At 43.3% G+C, this 21,871-nt stretch overlaps 1 protein-coding gene across 8 annotated transcripts in view; it reads left to right on the forward strand.

The window, feature by feature from the left end:
• Nucleotides 1–5,913, forward strand: part of NALCN (sodium leak channel, non-selective) — a 333,612-nt gene extending 327,699 nt beyond the window's left edge. For 7 of the 8 annotated variants that reach the window (XM_058743569.1, XM_058743534.1, XM_058743516.1 and 4 more), the window contains 3 exons: nucleotides 1,090–1,239; nucleotides 3,565–3,682; nucleotides 4,217–5,913. In XM_058743569.1, the coding sequence (XP_058599552.1) occupies nucleotides 1,090–1,239; nucleotides 3,565–3,682; nucleotides 4,217–4,410 (462 nt within the window). In that variant the 3' untranslated portion in view covers nucleotides 4,411–5,913. The remainder of the gene's footprint in view (nucleotides 1–1,089; nucleotides 1,240–3,564; nucleotides 3,683–4,216) is intronic. The other variant, XM_058743527.1, reaches the window with a different exon arrangement.
• The last annotated feature ends 15,958 nt before the right edge of the window (nucleotides 5,914–21,871 follow it).

The raw sequence follows: 21,871 nt of genomic DNA on the forward strand, positions 1-21,871 counted from the left end.
TTGATGTTTAAAAAGCAGTTTACTGAACAAATATTTATTAAAATATTTGTGATCTCCATTTATCAAACTCAACTGTTCAAAATGCCCAAATCTCTATATGATGACTGGCAACCGAGTTTACAAAACTACTTTTAAATCGCTCCTAAAAATTCCACCATTCCATTGATAATGTTGTTTGGTCTTTAACAAAGGCCACGTCTCCTGGGAATTTAATGATCTGTCTGTTGCCTTTAGACTTATAAGCTTATAGGATTCTCTGACTCCTAAATCAATGAACATATACTGTGTTGGCATACACTGTGTTTACACTAGGCATTTCTACTAGATAATTATTTTTATGATTATGCTTTTGACTTACACTTCACACACAGATGAAAGAATCACACTAATTACTAAACATTTATATATAATACACTTTTTAAATCCTGTTTCTCAGAACAACATCAACAGCAGAAACATATCTGTTGGAGGAGAAAATGTCCCCAGGGAAACAAAACACTCCAACCTCCTATAACAAGACAATAGTTATATCATAGCCCTGCTCACTTTGGGGACCCAACCTTCCCCCCCTCCCACCACAGACCCCAAGAAGGCACAGGGAGCTGGCTCAGCACCAGACCATGTTCCCAAGTGTGTGTCAACACAGACAGGCCTGCCTCTATCCAGAATAAGACAAGAGCAAGGGTTTCACTCATCCATCCAAAGCTCTCTGCCTCTAACAACGCAGAAAGGGTGGTCCATATTGGCTGAATGAGCACAGAGCAAAATAAGAAGGGAAAATATAGAACACCCAAGTTAGTGATCTAAAAATTCTGTTTTAAATACAACAGGAGCTAGCATCAATGAACATATTTATTCCCATTGTTATGCAAATAAGCGTGGGTTGGGAGGTCTCTAAGCCTGCCTTTATAGCAGTCTGGTACTTAACGAGGGGAAGTAGTTAAACATCCTCATTTGGAAGTTCCTAAGAGGTCACTGAGCATACAGGTTCTTTGGAGAGGAGAGAAGGAAATACAATTTGAGTGCTGGGGGACAGGGGGATGTTGGGTTGATTTCTCCGTTACCGAGAGAATGATCATATTTCCATAGAAACAGCAGCAGTCATGCAGCATCATCCACAGTCTGAGGGAGAGCCAACAGCAGGAGCTGAGCCGGTTCCTCAATCCCCCCAGTATCGAGACCACCCAGCCCAGTGAGGACATGAATGCTAACAGTCAGGATAATAATATGCAACCTGAGGTATGTGTATGAGGCATCCTTCCTCCAAGGATATTACGTGCATTTTTTATTTTTTATTTTTCATTTATGTATTTTTTTTTTAGTGTTTATTTATTTTTGAGACAGAGAGCGCGAGTGGGGGAGGGGCAGAGAGAGAGGGAGACACAGAATCTGAAGCAGGCTCCAGGCTCTGAGCTGTCAGCACAGAGCCCCATGCGGGGCTCAAACTCACGAACCACAAGATCATGACCTGAGTGGAGTGGTTGGATGCTTAACCGACTGAGCCACCCAGGTGCCCCACGTGCATTTTTAAAATAAAAAATAAAACAGTGCTGTTCACATAGCCATTTCAAACAAGGGACAGTATTTCTTTTTTTCCAAATGTTTATTTATTTATTTTAAGAGACAGAGGGAAAGTGCAAGCGGGAAAGTGCAAGCGGGAAAGGGGTAGAAAGAGAAGAGGAGACAGAGAATCCCAAGCAGGCTCCATGCTGTCAGTGCAGAGCCTGACAGGGAGCTTGAACTTATGAACCGTGAGATCATGACCTGAGCCACAATCGAGAGTCAGATGCTTAACCGACTGAGCCTCCCAGGCACCCCAAGGTGACAGTATCTCTAATTGGAAGTTTTTAAGTGAAAAAAAAAAAAAAAGGAACATATTGATCTAGATTATTTTTGGACCTTTACAACTTGGAATGCTTTGGGGTTATTTCAAAAGATTCTGATTCTGAGTTGTATGAATACTAAAAAAAAAGTTAATGCTCTGAACGCATTAATTCTATTGATTTTTATCTAAAGAGTTAATATCACATCTCTACAGGTTTAACGGAGTCCAGTGATATTACTTGACTTAGGAGAACATGGTTTGCCCGAAGCTCTGCCCTAAATGCTTTCTTCTACCAGGTCACAGGAACTTGCAGAATCAGTGAAAATGTTTGTAATTGACCACCACCTTCCTTGAACAGACTCATTGAGGCTTTGTCCTCCCTTAGTTGGGCATTGGAAGAGCATATGGAATTCGGGAGGACCTTCTTCACTAGGGCAAAGCTTATTTCCATTTCCAGACTCAATGTACATGTCCATAAAAAAGCCTGGCATGGACACCCTGGAGAACCTTGCTCTGTGACCAGCAGCTGGCGGGGGGCCTCCCCATTAGGAGGGTGCAGTTATGGATGAGCTGGAGTTGATCAGGCACTCTGAGATGAGCCCCTGGCACAGTAAGGCTTTGTGATGTGTAGCGGCCTAGTCAGGGGCCGGCAGTAAATACTGAAGCCTGTGGCTCCATGGCCCAGCGAGATGCTTCAAGGGAATTCCTTGTTCCACAGCCCAGTTTGGGGTGGGTTTCATGTTGTCGGCTCCCCAACATGTGGGAATCAACTGCCACCGACAACAGGGACTTGTGCAGGGACAGTCAGCAAAGGGCAGAGACATAGAGGCTTCATGTGTGGGGCCAAGGTAAGATCAGGACAGCCAGCCAGGCAGGGCTGATGAGTCTGGCAAAGTGATGATTGCAGAGCTGTCTATTTTTAGGTTAAAAAAACAAAACCAAAAACAAAATAACACCAACAACAAAAAATCCATGAGGTAACCAAAAAACCAAGAGGGGATACTGAAGAGATGTGAGGTCCGAGGCACTGATAGGAAAGGGGGGGCACCAGACACTGAGTAAAATGTGTGGAGAGTCTCAGCTCTTCTCTGACGTTAGTCTTGGCTGGTATAAGCTTCATTCTCCTCTGGGGCTGTTGGAGAGTGTTGTCTGCTGAGCTCTCTTTCTGGAGCGCTAGGACTGACCTATAGGTTGGCAAGAATATACTTTCAGGAAACCGGGCAGTCCTTGCTGCCCCCCGCTTCCTTCCTGGTCCATAGCTACACCCCAGGTGCAGAGGCGAGGTAGCCATGGGAGTGGAGGAGTCCTGGAGGGATACCTGGAGGAGGTGCTACCTGGAGAATTGTGCCCCCTCCCTTCACCGCGTGCAGGGGTGGCTCTCACTTTCCTGGACTCTCTGAACCCATTTTCTCTTTTCCTTTCCCCATTGTGGACTCTGGGGCTCCAGTACTGTTTTTCCTATTGTGTTTTCTTTCTTTCTTAAAATAAAATAAGGGTCCATGGTGGGAGGGAGGGGAGGGTGGGTGATGGGTATTGAGGAGAGCACCTGTTGGGATGAGCACTGGGTGTTGTATGGAAACCAATTTGACAATAAATTTCATATTTTAAAAAATGAATAAACTCTAAAAAATAAATAAATAAAAAATAAAATAAAATAAAGGTCCAGACTGGTGCAGAGGACAGGAGGGGAGCACAGCATTAACAAAGAGCCAGTAACTGCTTTATTCTCCCCCATGCAGACCAGCAGCCAGCAGCAGCTTCTGAGCCCCACGCTGTCGGACAGAGGGGGCAGTCGGCAGGACTCCACAGACCCCGGAAAACCCCAAAGGAAGTTCGGGCAGTGGCGGCTGCCCTCAGGTGTGTGCCCCAAGTCCTTTCTCCATTGATTCAGGTCCTAGAGGTGTCTACACCCTGTGGGCTTTGGGTCTCGGATTTCAAATTCAAGTCTACCCCTAAAGTGATTTACAGACTCCCTTCGCTATTGCTGACACTATCTGCCCTTTTCCTTTGTAGTTTTTCTTTCTTTGTATATACTAACAAACACCTACTCACCCGTATTCCTATGACACTTATATTTGCCCAGACTGGAATGTTTTATTTTATTGTATCTTATCTTACCTTATTTAGTTTTTGTGGTCATCTCAAAGTGCAACTGGCAAGTAGCAGTTTTTCAAATGGTATCACTAGTTGTCCCTGAACAGAATTTTAAAGTCCATGATGAATGTAAAGAACCAAGAGCTGGAAGGATTTCATACTTAACATCTATGGATAGGACGTGTTTATGGGGACTTGTTTACTTGTTACTGCTGGGACTATCACAGCTTTTCAGGAATGGCTTGCAAAGGGGTGAACAGCTCCACGTTGCTCATAGGACTTTTGTCAATTCCACAGCACCAAAACCAATAAGCCACTCAGTGTCTTCGGTCAACTTACGATTTGCAGGGCGCACAACAATGAAATCCGTAGTGTGCAAAATGAACCCCATGACCGACACGGCGTCGTGTGGCTCCGAGGTGAAGAAGTGGTGGACCCGGCAGCTGACGGTGGAGAGCGATGAAAGCAGCGATGACCTTCTGGATGTTTAGGTGGAATTAGCGCAGTGCAAGGTTTAATGGGGAGCACTGTTTTCTAGCATTTTCCTCCTATGGTCTAACATGGACCATGGACCATGGACCATGGCGAGCAGTCTATACTTAAGATATCATTTAATTCTATCTCGTCACAAGAGGTCTTTAAGTTGCTTTTTGTCCTGCCGTAGGAAGGCCTAAAACTTGGTCGGTGGCTGTTGTGTATACAGGGAGTTGTTACCGTGAGTTTGAGAAAATTTGCCTAATGGTTGCATTTGTAATATTAGAGAACTATCCCAATACCAGATGTAGATCACTCAAAGATTTCATATATCCTGTCTGTAAACTAAGGTGTATATTCATATATGCTCTTACTCAGTATTATCACCCCCTGAAAGAGTGCTAAGCCCAAAGTGGCTGATATTTATGGTATGGTAGCTATAGTCTTAGTTCCTGTTTTTCCCACTTCTACTAGAAATACTTCCCTTGGGAAAATTATTATTTATGATTGATCTGAAAAGGTCAGCACTGAGCTCATACTAAAATGATAGTAGTTTTACAAACTACAGATTCTGAATTTTTAAAAGTATAATCCTTTTCTCATGGTATTCTTAAAAATAGGCAAAAGATATTCCGAAGTCATAACAAGTCAGTTTCTGTACTCAGTCACTCTAATAAAAACTGTTGCCTGCTTCCTAGAGAATTGTGTGTGCAGGGACCAGGCAAAGAAATTGTCCCAAGGAGCAACAAGTTTAAAACAGACGTGTACGTAGATCGCTTTAGGCACGTGGTTACCTGAAGATGTTGAGTTTCTGTGAAGGCCTTTTAATAACTAAGTTTAGCAAAAAGAGTGAAACTACATGATTCAGCTTATTAAAAAAAAAAATCACGTGCATGATGTATCATTGGCTTCATTTCTTACACAGGGTATGTTGGTTTTGCCATAAATTGGCGAAGACATTATGAGTTGATTCCAACACATCAGTGCCATGTTCAATTCAAAATGACTCCCTCCTACCAGATTCTCCTATGGAAATAATGGTAATTTTGTAAAATTGTGCTTAGAACTCACGGTTGAGGTTCCCCACAACTCAGCTGTATTTGTTCCACACACCATGTGCTCTGAGAAAGGTAAAATGCAAAGCGATTACACAGTACCTGGGCCTTATACTGGGTCAACCAAGTAGAAGCACATCCAGGCCCTTACCTACATTATTTTTGGCTGGAGATTTGCTGTTTAGATGATTTCTTTTAATGCAGCAATTATCTCAGAGTCCTTTGACACCCAGGTTGCTTTATAATCTATTTTCTCTTTTAACATCCTTAAAATAGCCAAATCCTGTCTGTATAACAAACTTAACATTGTGATGCCATCTCTTGTTTACATGATTAATTGTGACTCTAGGATAATGGGTAATTAAAGTCAGTGAAGCCAAAAGGATTTTATTTGGTTTTACGTTCAGTTGGAGTTTACTTTTTGTACATAAAGAAAATCAAATAAATACTGACTTTGTAAAAGAATTTACTCTGAGTTGATGATCATTTCCAAACCCTTCCTCGTGTGTGGAAGGAGGGAAGGGGGTTTGGGGGTGGGATCATTAGGAAGCAGGCACTTTGCAGACTCTGTATTTGAATATTCTGTCTATAATTAGTTGGCAAAAGCTCTGTCCCTGATATTCATTTCAGTTCAGTTCCTAAGCCAGAATGTTCCTTTCACGTTTGTGTCCATAAGGCTGAGTGAATACCTTCCAAGCCAACAATAAAACAGAAAAGGATCTTACATGGCTGGGGCATGGGCCTGTACTCATGCTGCATGAAAACGAGATTTTATTTTTTGGCTCATTACACTTGAGTAATACAGCTTCATTCTCACAAAACTGCTGAGCCCTTCCTACAACGTCTGTTAACTGGTGTTGAGCAGAACATCATTGTTGTTCATTCTGCAGTGAAGCAAAGGGCCAAATAGCAATGCATTTAAAGCCATAGCACCCTACATTTTCAATTAAGTGAGACAACCAAGCAGTTCCTGTGGGACTCCTCTCTACTGTTTCCTGAAGCCAGTAGAGCAGACAGCAAGCCGAGAAGGTAAGTGCTACCCCTCTTAGATTTTTCATCAACATATAAACAGTCCAGTTATGCAGATGGGAAAACTTCGGCCACAATGTTCCCTGGTCCTTAGGGAGCCAGACACTGATACTAATCCTGTCATCATGCCACCCACTGCCTTTAATTAAAGGACGCTGTTGGTTCCAAGCACACCAGAAAGCATAAGGGGCAGAATAGTTGACACAGAGCCCCCAAGGGGAACAGACCACACATGCATTGCACATATGGCAATTCAAGGGGACTCAAAGGGAGCAGGGAGGGAGAGAATGGCCAGACCAGTGCTATTCACTCTATTCTCAGTGGTAGCTTGAGAGTAACACCCATCTTCAGCGACTGGCCATTTGTGCCCTGTCCAAGCTGAATAAGATAAGGGAATGTAGAAGAAAAACCAGTTATAAAGCCTTAAGCAAAAGCATTTTCAAAGCCAGTTGATTGACATGTTTGCCTGCTTCTTTGTAGAAAGTGGCATACTATAGATAGGTGGCTTTCAATAGACTGCTTGGCAGTGGCACTCTTTCTCAGAGTCCTTTAAAAATGCCTGAAATATTAACCAGGCAAAAGCCAAACATCCCTAGTTGAAATTGGGGTGAAGATGAGAACCCCACTCACATGGTCTCCTCTCATCCCCTGATAGTGATTGAATTGTGCCCCCCCCCAAAAAAAGATACACTGAAATCCCAACAACTGGCCCCTGTGAATGTGACCCTTTGGGGGAAGAATCTTTGCAGATGTAATTAGTTAAGGAGAGGTAATACTAGAGGAGGGCAGACCCGGAATCCAATATGACTGGTATCCTTATAAGAGGAGAGAGTCACACAGGAAGGAGAATGCCATGTGAAGACACAACACAGAGGGAAGATGGCCATGTGAAGACAGGGGCAGAGGTTGGAGTGATGTGGCCACAAGCCAAGGAACATCTAGGGCTACAAGAAACTGCAAAAGGCAAGAAAGGATACTCCCCTAGAGGCATTAGAGGGAGCATGGCCCCACCAACACCTTGATTTTGGACTTCTAGCCTCCAAACCGGAACTGTGAGGTGAGCCACCCAGTTTGTAGTATTTTGTTACAGCAGCCCTAGAAAACTAATACACCCCCAAACCCAATCCAGTCCCAAAGGTGCCCTCGACCATTCCAGTGCTCCAAGGAGAACCTAACTGGAAAAACACTAGTACAGATCAAAGATTCTGAGTTTGTAGTTTGACATACATGTCAAGTCCTGGATCTACTGGTTATTCCTTGTGTAGTCTCCGATGAGTTTCATACCCTGCCTGAGTCCAAATTTAGCTTCTCACTTTTCCAAAAGGCAGGAAAAAAGAAGGGTGCCTGGGTGGCTCAGTCAGTTAAGCATCCAACTCTTGATCTCAGCTCAGGTCTTGATCTCAGGGTTGTGAGTTCAAGCCCCTCACTGGGCATGGGGCCTACTTAATAAAAATAAGTAAATAAAATTAAAAAGGCAGGAGATGTGAATTTATTCACTTAATTTACCTAACAGGTTCATGAAATCTGCCATGTGGGCTTACTCTGAGCACATGTGCATCATAATCTAAATCATTAACTAGCTGTCTGACCTCCCTACCAGAATCCTCAGTTGGCCAGTTGTCGGGCCAGCCTTTTTTCTGTCTACCACTTCAGGTTTCCAGCTTGAAGCAGGCCTGAGTCTGTGGAAGAGAAAAGACCTGATATTAGATCAAGCTCAAATTGGACCATTCTAATTTCTGATTCAAGACTGTACTGCTATGTAAGGTGACCACTGAACATTTCTAATACATAAGGATGACCAGAAAAGTTGCAAGGTGCTGGAGTTTATATTTAGGACCAAGGGAAGTTTGCTGAATAAATTTTAAAGGGATGGTAGAAAACTAAAAGTGACATCTGCTTTATGGCCTGCACTGGGCTTGTTTGATATACCAATTACATGTCTTGGGGTGCCTGGGTAGCTCAGTCAGTTGAGTATCTGATGTCAGCTCAGGTCATGATCTCACCATTCGTGAGTTTGAGTCCTGTGTCGGGTTCTGTGCTCACAGCTCAGAGTTTGCAGCCTGCTTTGGATTCTTTTTCTCCCTCTCTCTCTCTCTCTCTCTCTCTCTCTCTCTGCCCCTCCCCCACTCATGCTGTCTCTCTCTCTCTTTCTCTCAAAAATAAATAAATGTTTAAAAAAAAAAAAAGATGTCTCTTAGGCTTCCAAGGGGAGCATGCAGATTCAGTGGTTGAATAGACAAACCTGAGGGTCAACAGAGAGGGATTCACATCCAGAAGCATCAGCATAGAGATGGTATTTAAATTCCTGAACTGGATGAGACAACCTAAGGAGGTAAAGAGAGGAGCAAAGAGAGGAAGTCTGAGGGTCTGTGTGAGTCTGCTGGAGCTGCCATAACAAAATACCACAGGCTGGGGGCTTAAATAGTCAAAATTTATGTTCTCTGAGTTCCGGAGGCTGAAAGTCCAATGTCAAGGCATCAGCAAAGATTGGCCTCTCTCCTTGGCTTGTAGATGGCAGTCTTCTTCCTGTGTCTTCCCGATATCTTCCTACTATGTGTGCTTGTGTCCTAATCTCTTATTATAAGAACACCAGTCTTACTGGGTCAGGGTGCATCCATATGACCACATTTTACCTTAATCCCCCATTTAAAGGTCCTACCTCCAAATACAGTCTTGTTTTTGGGTACCAGGAGTTAGGACTTCAGCATATGAATTTTAAAAGGACACAATCCAACCCACAACAGAGTCTGTCTCCCTGGTACTGGGGCACAGTAGAAGAGTCTTTCATGGAACAGCAATGTTGAGCCCTGAATCTGCCTGAACCCTAATCAGGACACTCAACTCTGAGTATTCTCCCTTCCAGAAGTGCAGAAACACACAAGATTTGTTTCTAGAGTTTCAGGAAGGTCCACTTTTATGAATCAGTTTGTGGAAGAAAGGACACAGGCACCAAAAACACTGACACCTTAAATCCTAGTTTGCAGCCTGGAAGCTCACAGCTAGAAAACGTCTCCAATCATCCCAGCTCAGCAACTCACTTCAGTGTACGATCACTCCCATACCACTACCTCTAAAAAGTGTGTTTTGAGTTCACACTCATTAGAATGGCTGCTATCCAAACAAACAAAACAGAAAATAAAAAGGAGGATATGGAGAAAGCTTATGGCAGCATTATTCACAATAGCCAAGAGTGAAAGCGCCCAGATATCCATCAATGGATGGATGGATGAAAAAAAATGTACATGCATACAATTGAATATTACTTACTCAGTGTTAAAAAGGAAGGAAATTCTGATATAGGTGACAATATGATGAACCTTGAGGACATTATGCTAAGTGAAATAAATCAGTCACAAAAAGACAAATACTGTAAGATTCCACTTATATGAGGTATCAAAAGTAGTAAAACTCAGAGAAACAGAAAGTAGAATGGTGGTTGCCAGGGACTGAGGGAGAGAAATTGTAGTGTAATGGGTATAAAGTGTCAGTTTTGCAAGATGCAAAAGTTCTGGAGATTGTTTACACAACAATGTGAATATACTTAACACTATTAAAGTATACACTTAACAACGGTTAAAACAGAAAATTTCATGTCATATGCATTTCATCAAAAATTAAAATGTAAAAAAAAATTAATATATCCTGTTATCTGATCCCAAAAGCTAAATGGCCAAACTGAAATAGCAAAACAATTCCAATGCTGCACTTATTCTTTCATATCTGCTTGCTTTCTGTATTTGATCCATATACTTGGTTTACATTTAATATTTTATATTTTTCCCCAATGCTGTACACCACTCATTTAATTTAAAAATCTCCCTGTAGTGGGGCGCCTGGGTGGCACAGTCGGTTAAGCGTCCGACTTCAGCCAGGTCACGATCTCGCGGTCCGTGAGTTCGAGCCCCGCGTCAGGCTCTGGGCTGATGGCTCAGAGCCTGGAGCCTGTTTCCGATTCTGTGTCTCCCTCTCTCTCTGCCCCTCCCCCATTCATGCTCTGTCTCTCTCTGTCCCAAAAATAAATAAAAAATGTTTAAAAAAATAAAAAAATAAAAAAAAAATAAAAATCTCCCTGTAGTATGCCTAGTAACTATCAGAATCCCATTTGAACATTTAAAGGGCTGGCATCACTGGCCATTGAATTAAGACATGGATGGTTTGTTAGAGGGAGATTTTAAGTGGTTTTTCATTCTCCTTTCGTGGGCAGTGATTCAATGTCAATGTCAATTTTAAGGCTTGGTTACAGAACCAACCAACCTACAAGAGGAATGATATAGCTTCATTGTGTTCTTTCCACAAATGGGTATGTCACTCCATTTCCTCTATGATGTGGATAGTGACCCCCAAATCACACTAAGTGGAACCCCTTGTTTTGATACATCACCCCTTACAGTGTTCCCAATGCCTGACTGCCACTGAGATGTTTAGCATTTAAATGAGAGCAAACCCAACTGTAGGTATAGAAATGGGCTAAGACCTGTGGGTCCTTTGCAAATAAGCACATATTAAAAGATGGTACGTTTACATTCTAAGCCATGTCAAAACCACCTAGAATAATAAATCAGCAACTTGGCCAAGAGCTGTCAGGAATAGGAGGGTAACATTTTCCAGAAAAGTCTTCTTTAATGAAGATCTCAAGGAAGGCAATTGTACCCATAAATTACGGCCAAGAAAGGTAGCTTTTTGATTTGAACTATCTGCATATTCTTAGGCATTCTTTATTTAATTTTATAAAGATAACAGTATAATGTAGGTAGCATTCTTGGAGCACAAGAGGAGGTTGGAAAGATTAAAATAAGGACAGAAGATAGGGGAACAGGGAGGTAGAGGGGGAAAAGTAGTCTCTATTACTCCATTCTTGGAAATAGAACGTACTATCTCATGTTTGCAGGCAACTAGAGTAGAATGTTAGCCAATGGGTCTGGCCAGCGAGAGCACTTCATCTGGAATAGACAGAATGAGTGTATTAGTCAGAGTTCGCCAGAGAAATAGAGACAATAGGATATATATAGAGGGGCGGGGGGGGGGGGTGGAATTAGTTTAAGGAACTGGCTCATGGGATTATGTGGGATTGATGACAAGTCCAAAATCCAAATGGCAGGCCAGCAACTAGAAATTCAAGCAAGAGTTGATGTTGTAATGTTGATTCCAAAATCTACAAAATAGAAACTCAGGCAAGATTTCTATGTTTATAGTCTTGAGGCAGAATTCCTTCTTCTGGAAACCTGAGTCTCCACTCTTGCCTTCAATTGATTGGATGAGGCTCACTCACATTATGGAGGGTAATCAACTTTCCTCAAAGACGATTTAAGTGTGAATCACATCTAAAAAAAAATGCCTTCATGGCAATATCTAGTGTTTGACCAAACAACTGGGCACTATAGCCTTGCCAAGTCAACACACATAAATTTAACCATCATAATGAATATAGTTTTATTACCTGTAGTTGGTTAGTACAACCTTATAGTCACTTGTGTGCCTCCAGAATCCAACCAATTGTCTTTTTTCCCCAGCCCAAGAACCAAAGAATGTTGATTTTATTCTCTCAGCTTCTTGCATGACAAGGAAAAAAGGAAAGCAGATTGAGAAAGAGAAAAGTTGCACTGACATTGTTTTTAATATGTTTATTTGTTGTCAAGGTGCTCACCCTAGTTCACAAGGCTGTGTCAATGGACTTGAGAGATACATCCCTTCCCACAAGTACAGTCTTAACCTTCTCTGTCTTAATTGGAGCCTTAGGACAGTTGTCATAGGATAGACCAGACTCCAGATACTTTCTTCTCTTTCAGAGTCTGCATTTCATGTTAGAAACATCATGTAGGCTCTACCTGGGAAAACACTGGAAACACAACAAAAAAGTCAACTAGGGAACATCAGGCTGGCAACAGGGGAGTAGTATATTTCACCTGTCACAGGAGGCTCACAGTGAGCTCAGCTCTCTCCTCTGGTGCCAGGCGACACTCAGCAGTGGGTTCTCCCAGGTGCAGAGGAGAGAAAAGTCCTTATCTGTTACTGTCTCAGCCAAGAGACAAGGGGATGGTAATGGAAAGGAGTCATCACTCTCTTGACATGTTCAGTGGGACTCATAGATTAACTGAAATATCTATCCCTCAGGGATTCATCACAGGGGGTATGTTGGCTTCTTCCCCCAAACTGTCTCTTCCCTACCTTTGTGCAGGGCCCCAAACTGCCCCACTGAGGACACCTGCCTCTGCCTCCATCTTGCCTCTCCTCCTCCCACTACCGTCGCTGGCTGCAGACAATGCCCCTTTTCTGTGTTCTACCAACTTAGCTTCAGAGCCAAACCAATGTAGAATTTCAAATTGGGTGTTCTTTTTGATCCATTGACTCCTTTTTCAGGGCAATGAAAAGGGGCCTAGCTCAGGGCCAGGTCAAAAGATAATTGGGAATTCTGCGAAGCCCTAATGAGCACAGCCTGAAGGTCCAGGCTGTGTTCTCACTTCCAACAACTACCTTGTGTTGACATGTCACACCACCAGCCCTGATTGTCTTATCCAGGGGTCTCCCAGCCCAGGCAGGGGTTCCACCCCCCCCCCCTTCTGCAACTGCCTCACACTCTGGTCTAACCGCTAATTAGATGCCTCATTTCTTGGCATGTGTATGGGCTTGAACCATCTGCTTATTGATCACATCCTTCAGAATATATTGAATTTTAAGGAATCCAGCCACAAAAGCAGGTAATGTTGTAGGTGGCTCATAGAGAAGCTTTCTCCAGAGCAAACTTGAGAGTACAGGACAGGTGGTGACCTGTAGCCACACACATGAATCAATAAGCTAAAGAACTACTGGCTGCAAAGCCCACAGATTATCCTCATTATAAGGTGATACAATAATAAAATTCAGAATTTCTACATGAAGTCCTTCCACTATAGCTGGTGTTATGGGGGAAAAAAAAAAAGCGGGCCAACAAGCTACACAGTTATGAGACCATTAGCCAAGTACCAAAAAGTACCAAGTACCAAGTACCAAAGCCCAGGTTGCGGGTAATTATGCACTTGCTTCTCCAGTCTGGGCCATGTATGAATCCTCCACAAGACCATAAAGACTTTGAGGGCAAGGATGGTCTGTCCATCTCTGTACCTCCAGCATCTCTAAACGGCATGTTGACGCACATGTGGTTCCAGCACTGCTCTTTGAGCTGAACAGAACAGTGTTGCTTCGGATTGTTTTTAAACCCATCTCCAAATAAGAATGCCTGACATCCCTGGAATTCATCTCAAACAAAACATAACCACTGGAAAGATGTCTCATTTTTCCATCCCAAATTCCTGTCCATTCCTCCCTTTAACTCACTTCTTAATGGGACACAGACAACTTGTTCTCAGGTTCACATAAGACACCCATATAAACACAGCAGCGTAAGTCTTCCCTGGAGCACCCATGTCCTTTGAGATTGCTCCTCGGTTCTCATGAAAGAGCTTTATTCCAGAGACCTTTGCAGGGCACCATGCTGCAAGACCCCCAAGTGAGCCATGGGAACCAAGTTTGGAATAGGCAGGGCCCAGAGTCAGGGCCACAATTCAACCACCCACCCCGGCAGATGCAACAGTCAGACCATGAGGGTGACCAAGACTGGGTAGCAGGAAGCTTTCTCTGATCCTTAGCCTGTGCCACATCATATACAAAGACTTAGATGAAGGGAGACGTCACTCGAAAAGACTGTTGCAACACTCTGACCTAAGATCCTCTCAAAGGTTGAGCAAAAAGGAATTTTCTTTCCTGGGGGGAGTAAGCTGGTCTAGAAGAACCAGGAGTGGGGAGTGGTATGAATGGATGGCTTGATCAGATAGCTAATCAGGAAATGTCTTTCCCTGAAATCAGCCCCCTCTCAGAGAGCAGCTGGTCCACACCCTGATGCTGACTCAACGTCAGGAGATCAAAGTTCAAAGGTTAAACCAGGAAGGAGAGAAATCTGTAAGAGTGTGACCAAGTCAAGTTAGCAGGTAGTTTGTCTCAACTGGTCAAATACCTAATCCCTTATGAGGCAGGGATCTGGCCCCTTCACAAGGAAACAAGGCCCCTTCACAGGGAAACAAGGAGACACCTGTGAGTCCTGTGTAAGTCACAGGGGAAAGATGGCTCTTTTCAGTCAGCTGTTAGAATACAAGAGGGTGAGGTTCCTAGAGCACCCCTATTTTCCAGGAGCATAGCAATGAAGGTGTCCCCCTCATTGCTTCACTCCTGGGGCCTCTTTTTTCCCTTCTGTAAAATGAGATTAGAATGATACATGCCTTCCCTACCTCTCATCGAGAGTGTGAGAACCCAATGAGATGTGTTGCCAAGTGTGTTTTATGGCCCGTAAAGCACATATGAATAATGCCAACAATTGTTATCTCTGATAATGGCCATTGAGTTCCATGCTCACAATGGATTTCAGAGATCACCCTCACCCACATGTTATGATATTCATAACATTTCCATTCTTCACAGACAGAGGTAATGCATTTGCTGTGTGGGAGGCCGTGGTGGGACCTTCTGAAGACCCCTTAGTACACTTCACAAGGGGGCACAACTTCCCCTCTGAGCCCATTCCCAGTCTGCGAAGAATGATGAAGAATTTAGAACCTCATGGAAAATGCCATCTAAAAGGCAGTGATAACTAAAGCAAGCACCTGTGAGAGCCTTTATGTCCTCAGAGATCAGAGCTCTTACATCTCTTTCCCTCAAAGGTGTCTCATGGCCCCTGTCAGAAATTTAGTCCACTGTCCTTCAGAGGTAGGAGCCTGGAGTCCCTAGCAGCAGGTGTCTCACCCTCATGGCCACAGGAGAAGTGTGAATAATGCTTCAGTCAGCAAGCCGGATAAAGACGCCTAGGGAGCAAAGCTTTCTCAGAAACCCAAGGAAGAAAATCAATGGCCTGGAGGGGAGAGAAGAGAAAAATCTATATGAAAGGGAAATGAGTGACATAGAATGCAATTTGAAGACCTCCCCTCCCCCAAAGCAATTGACTCAGGAGATTGAAACCAAAAAACCCCTGGTTGGAAAGGGGAAGGCTGATCCAGGAAGAGGAAGAGCCAGCTGATTCTTGTATTGACTGGTCACTGGTTCTCAGGCCACTGCTGGTATCTGGGCTGGTTTTTTGTTTGTCTCTGTTTTTGCTGATTTATCAGAGTGGAGTTGACGCAGATCTTCCCCAAATGGGACATCAGGTTTAGATTTGGAACAAATGCTATGTCAGTTTATTAGTTCTTCTCCCTGCTATAAATAAAACCCAAATAAATGTGACAGTTTTTGCATTTGATTTCCTGAATGAATGTCCGAAACTGTTTTTTAAGCAGGGTCTTGAGCACCAATTTGCAACCTTCAGAAGCAATTTCATCAGAAGCATCCTAGAGAGAAGGTCCACTTTGTGCGTTTGTTTGTTTAAATGACTGCGCTGGAGGTACATATGGCCTTCCCTTAATGACCAAATCTAGAATATTGATTCCAGAATGTTAATTCATCAGTATTATTTTATTGATGGAGGGGACCACGTCTCAATTATCTATGCATATCCACTACTAAGCATGAATATGCACATTCTCAAATAATGATATCTCCACCACCATTTGTCACATAGATACTTACCACTCTGGCCCACCTTGTATTTTCTCCATCAGTATCCACATTGTTCTCACAACCAATTCTCCCTCCAAAAAAAAAAAAAAAAAAAAAAAAAAAAAAGTTGGAAAAGACCAAATGCTCTCATACCAACATAAAGAGCCCAAAATGACTTACCAGCTCTTCCTTATATCCACCTTTTCTCCCGTGAGACCACAGTGGTCTATGTAAATCATGGACAGATAGTGCTTTCTATCAAATATGTTAGAAATATCCTCTTAGGAAAGACTGTATTGGAGATTACAGATTCAATATTGACTGTTGATATCAGCATTTACTATTAAAATAACCCACCTCATGAAAAATAAAGGGATAAAACTCCCAGCTAAATGGATATAATGAAAGAGTTCCATGTTTGTAACCTGTTCATGTTTATCATTCCACATCTCTTGAAATCAACTGAATAGAGCAATGTCAGAAGTTGGCCAAGGGAACAATGTGATTTCCCTTTGATGTGTTTATTCACCAACCAGAAGCCCTTGGGGTTAACCTATCTCTTACATTCATTGATCCTCCAAGATCTGAAGGCTTTTAATAAAATTGACCTGACTGAGGCCTAATTCTTTTCATAATTTGTTTAAATCATAGACTGAATCCCAGATTATAACAAAGCTCTTTGCATCTGTAAATGATGACAAGGAAACCGGCCCAGGATACAATTGAATTTCTAGCTCTTTTTTTTTTTTTGAACAAATGATCAGCCATTCTTTAACATAAAATAACTTCTGAACTGGCAGTATAAGGATATTTCTCACTAGATACAAATTTTGCCCCAAGAGGAGATGAAAAAATGATTAAAGTATATGGGGACTCAGCTAAGAGATACTCTGTAGGCTTGCGTCCTAGTTGACCCTGCCAGGAAAAGCTTAACACATACTATCCTTCTGACCTCCAAAAGAGTCCTAGCTTTCTAATTGTGGCTCCATTCTTTCAAGCTACATTGTTTTCTCTGCATTAGAAACAAGGGAATGAAATGAAGATAGTCACTGGCAGTAGGATGTTTCTATGATCTCTTCTTAAGCTTTTTCTGTGGAGGGGCCAACTCCCTAATCACTAAGGAGATGTATCCAAAATCCTGTTGTTTCTCACGAACAATTACTTGATTGGCTTGCAATTTCAGTAAAAGGTTTTTGTTTCATGAATTGACTGTTTTCTACATTATGTCTGAGAATTCTTTGACTATCTTCTTTAAGAACAGTAAGTTTTAGGACTTGAATGGAGCATTTCTCTGCATTTGGGTAGAATTCATCTTCAATTAGCCCAACAGGTGGGCCTATTTTTCTGCACAAGAACCACTGTATCATTCAAACATTGCATCCAATCTGGAAGTGCTCTTCTAGTGTCTTTATTCTGCCCCAGTAAATTTGTTTCTCAATTAGATAATGAGAATGATCTGAACAAGAAATTAAGGGACTGTGATGATTTAAAGGTAAAAGTATGGGATTTGGCATCAAGAGAGCTATTCTTCAGTCCTTAATTTGCTATTTTCTGGCTATAGTGTCTTGAACAAATAGGCATTCTTAATCCCCAGTCTCATCATTCACAGAAAGGAATAACAGTGCCCCATTTGGAGTTTCTTATGAGGCCAAACAATACGATAAATGAGAATGCTCATTGTTAACTATAAAGTTCTCTGCAACACATTTGTTTTCCCCACTGAGAGACAAGTTATAAAACAGTGTTACTATGAGTTTGGAGGTCAGACAAACCTAGATTCAAATTCTGGCTCTAAATGTTATTTGTAAGCCATGTGGTCTGCGCAGTGTAGAAGGCAGAATTGTTTACTGACCCCCTGAATCTTAAGCCCTAACACCCCGGATTGTGACTCATGATAGGATATCATGCCCGTGGCAAAAGGGATGTGGGAAATGTTGTTTAGTTTACTAATCAGTTGACTTAGAGTTGCTAAAAATGGAGCTCATCCACGTAAGCTTAATTTGATCATGTGAGTTTGTTAAATTTAAGTAGGGAATCTTCTCTAGCTGGTAACAGAGGGGAAATCAGAGAAACTAGAAGCATAAGAAGGACTTTGATGCATAGCTGCTCTCTTGCAAGAGGAAGGGGACAACATACAAAGGAACTCAGAGTGGTCTCAAGAAGCTGAGAACAACTCCTGGCCAACAGTCCAGAAGGGAATAGGGATCCCGATCCTATATCCACAAGGAACTAGATTCTGCCTACAACTGGGATGAGCTTGGAAGTGACTTCTTCCCCAACCCCACCCCACCAACACCCCAATTTGGGCCTGGGAGACCCTAAGCAAAGAGCTCAACTGCCTCTGAAATACTTCTGATCTACAGAAGTGTGTGATAATAAAGGGGTATGGTCTTAAGCCATTAAGTCCATGTAATTTGTTAGGGCAGCAGTTTAGGAGAAAGTGAGGTAAGGAGGCCACCCAGTACCTGGCACATAGCAGGAAAAAAGAAACCTGTAAATGTAAGCCGGTCCCTTCCTTTAGAGTTTCATATCTCAAACGTCAGTGTGTACATGAATCAGCTGGGAATCTTGTGAAAATGCAAACTCTGGTTCATTCAGTCAAGGAGGGGCCTGAGATTCTGCATTTCTGACAAATCCCAGGTGATGCTGATGCTGCTGGTCGGGGAGCCACAATTGGAATGCAGAGCTTTGGAGACCCATTCTACCGGTGGATCTCAACCCTGACTACACATTAGAATCTTTGGCGGGGGGGACTTCTAAAACGCTCAGAAACTTGATTCTACTTCTAACTCAATTGGTCTCAGGCATCAGTTCTTACAGAAAATCCCCTCTGCAGCGGGGATGACAAGTATCGTCTCCAACCTGTGCTACAAGCATGGTCCCGGGACCAGCAGCATCAGCCTCATCTGCGAGTCTGTCCAAAATGCAAATCCCCAGGTCTCCCCCGGACTCATTGCATTAGAATCTCTGGGAGTCATGTGCAAGAATCTGTGTTTTCACTGGCTTTCCAGATGATTCTAATGCTTGCTTCAGTGTGAGAAGCATTGCGTGAAATCAACACTCTCATTCTCTCAGTGGAGAAATGAAACCTCAGAGGCAGAATGATTATCTAAGAGATTGGCACACCACAGCCTGTGGGCCAAATCTGGACACTGCTTGTTTGAAGTTTTATTGGAACACAGCCACAGCCATTCATTGATGTGTTGCCTGTGGCTGCCTCAGTGGCAGAGTTGAGGAGGGGCAACCAAGCTCAAATCCTGCCAAGATCAAGCTATTTACTACCTGGTCCTTTATGGAAAAAAATTGCTTCCCCCTGCTGTAAGAATCACTTTTAGTGAGGGGCACCTGGGGGGCTCAGTCAGTTAAGCATCTGATTTTGGCTCAGGTCATGATCTCACGGTTTGTGGGTTTGAGCCCTGCTTCAGGATCTGTGCTGACAGCTCAGAGCCTGGAACCTGCTTCCGATTCTGTGTCTTCCTCGCTCTCTGCCCCTCCCCACTCTCAAAAATAAAGTAAACATTTTTTTTGGAGTAGTTTGGAAGTAGTAGCTGATGCATACTTAAAGGGTACAGAACACTCAACGGTGACCAGGATCTGCTCTGTCCTTGTGTTTGCAGGGCCCTGAGACCTGATCCTGGTCATTGATCTGGAGATGGTAATAGGTGGCAGGCCTCCAGGAGGACAAGCATCACCCTGAGTAGATCGTAGATCTCCACGCTGCCCTGGCTGAGGAAGGTCATGGGTCCCTTGAGCTCCCCCGCCTCTGAGGCCTCCACCTTTCCACAATTGGTTGATACCAGCATATCATTTTCTTCTATTAAGGCTTTAATGAATTTAACAAAACCCAGATGCACTCATCCAGTTGTCCAAGTCCAGTAACCAACAACCACCAGGGATCTGTTGTGTTCAAACAAATCAACTTAAACTTAGTGGGTGTTGTTTTACCCACAACAGACCTGACCCACACCTCTGCAGCAACCAGCCCAAGAAGCCAAACCCCAACCCATGTAGCTATCAGCCCAGAACACCCAACACTTGATGAATAGCTAGCAGCTTCCTTGATTTTTGCCCCCACTGCAAACTCAGGAACAACCAGAGAAAGCCAAATATTCTCCCCTAAACAATCACATAGGATGCTTTCTAATTAGCCTACTTATAGCTTCCCCAAGACCCAATCAGGCACACGTGAAGCTTTCTTTTTATTCTCTATAAAGCTTTCCACTCCCCTGCCTTCCGTAAACTCTGCCAAATGCAAGTGATGGCAGCTGACTCCCTTGTTATAGGGGGTTCTGAATAAGTAGTCTCTGCTTGTCCTCATTTGGGTGATCTTTGTTTATTTCCACAGATGCATGGGTATCTTAGTGATGGAAAATTGAGAGGGGCCTCTTTTAAGATTTGGCCACTGCTAGAGGATTCAAAAGAGGAAGCAAAAGTGGTTTGAGACCAAATGCTGCCAGGATAGGTGCATAATTCAGTGACTGGGTGCCTTGGTAATTTTTTTTTAAATTTTTTTTAACGTTTATTTATTTTTGAGACAGAGAGAGACAGCGCGTGAACAGGGGAGGGGCAGAGAGAGAGGGAGACAGAGAATCCGAAACAGGCTCCAAGCTCTGAGCTGTCAGCACAGAGCCCGACGTGGGGCTCGAACTCACAGACCGCGAGATCATGACCTGAGCCAAAGTCAGACACTTAACCGACCGAGCCACCCAGGCACCCCGGTAATTTTTAATTAGGAGGCAGGAGGGTTGAAGCAGAGACCAGGTAACAATCAGTAAGAAGTAACAATCTTTTGTGTTAGTTGGAAGAGCAGAGAGGAAGGTTTACTTGTTTGGGGTGAGTTGTAGAGTGTCCTTGTCCTCTATCTCGTTTTTGTACAATCCTGGAGTGTTCTTGTCTCTGTTTCATTCTACTACAGCACGGAGTGGCCTTGTCTAAATATGGTTTATATTCTGTGAGCATTGTTCATCCCCACTGGTAGCGTCATGTGCTAGCTGCCATGGCTGTTTTTACTTTCTCACTGTCTAAGCAGCACCCTAGCACCTAAGCCGGGGATCAGCAAGCTTTGCCTGCAAAGGCAAGATAGTAAATATTTTAGGCTTCATGGGACATGCATAGTTTCCATTGCATATTCTTTATTTATCATACCCTTTAAGAATCTGAACATCATTTCCTTGGCTCACAGGCCATAGGAAAACAAGCCATAGGTTACAGTTTGCCGACCCCTGACCTAAGTCAGTGCTTCACCTTCATGTGTGGCACATTTCATTCAACCACGCCAAGGCTAAGGTGAGAGCCCTGGTAATGTGAAGCTATTGCCCACCAAGGATTATCACCCCTCTTCTTATCACCTGTTATCCTTATTTCTGTCTGTCTTGAGAAATCCTGCTCTTCCCAGATTGACTCTTTTAGCCTCAGTTTCCACCACCCCCTTCCCTGCAAAGCTGAGTGCTAGAACTTTACTGGGGAGGGTGATCCAAGAACCCAGAAAAGAGTAAACAATGCACAGAAGAGGTGATTCAACATAATGGTGTGTTTTTAGAGTTCGAGTTGGCCATCACTGTAGGCAACTGGTGGCTTAATTTTGTAGGGCTCTTGTCCCAGGGGAAGAAGGGAGGAAGCATTTATCCGTCGGCTGCTGCCCATCCAGCCCCCTCTGATCACAGGCTCCCCACAAGGTGATCACTCAGTACACTGAGTTGACTCAGCTGATTAGATCCTAGTGGCTCCCCCACAGGCTGGGACAACAGAGAGGCCCAAGGCACAAAGCAAGGACCATGTGTGGAGGCCTGTGGTGAGGACAGTCAGGCTGCAAGGTGGCTGGAACTGGTGCACAGCAGGT

Source organism: Neofelis nebulosa, chromosome 1 (assembly GCF_028018385.1).
Source record: "Neofelis nebulosa isolate mNeoNeb1 chromosome 1, mNeoNeb1.pri, whole genome shotgun sequence".
Classification (NCBI taxonomy): Eukaryota; Metazoa; Chordata; class Mammalia; order Carnivora; family Felidae; genus Neofelis; species Neofelis nebulosa.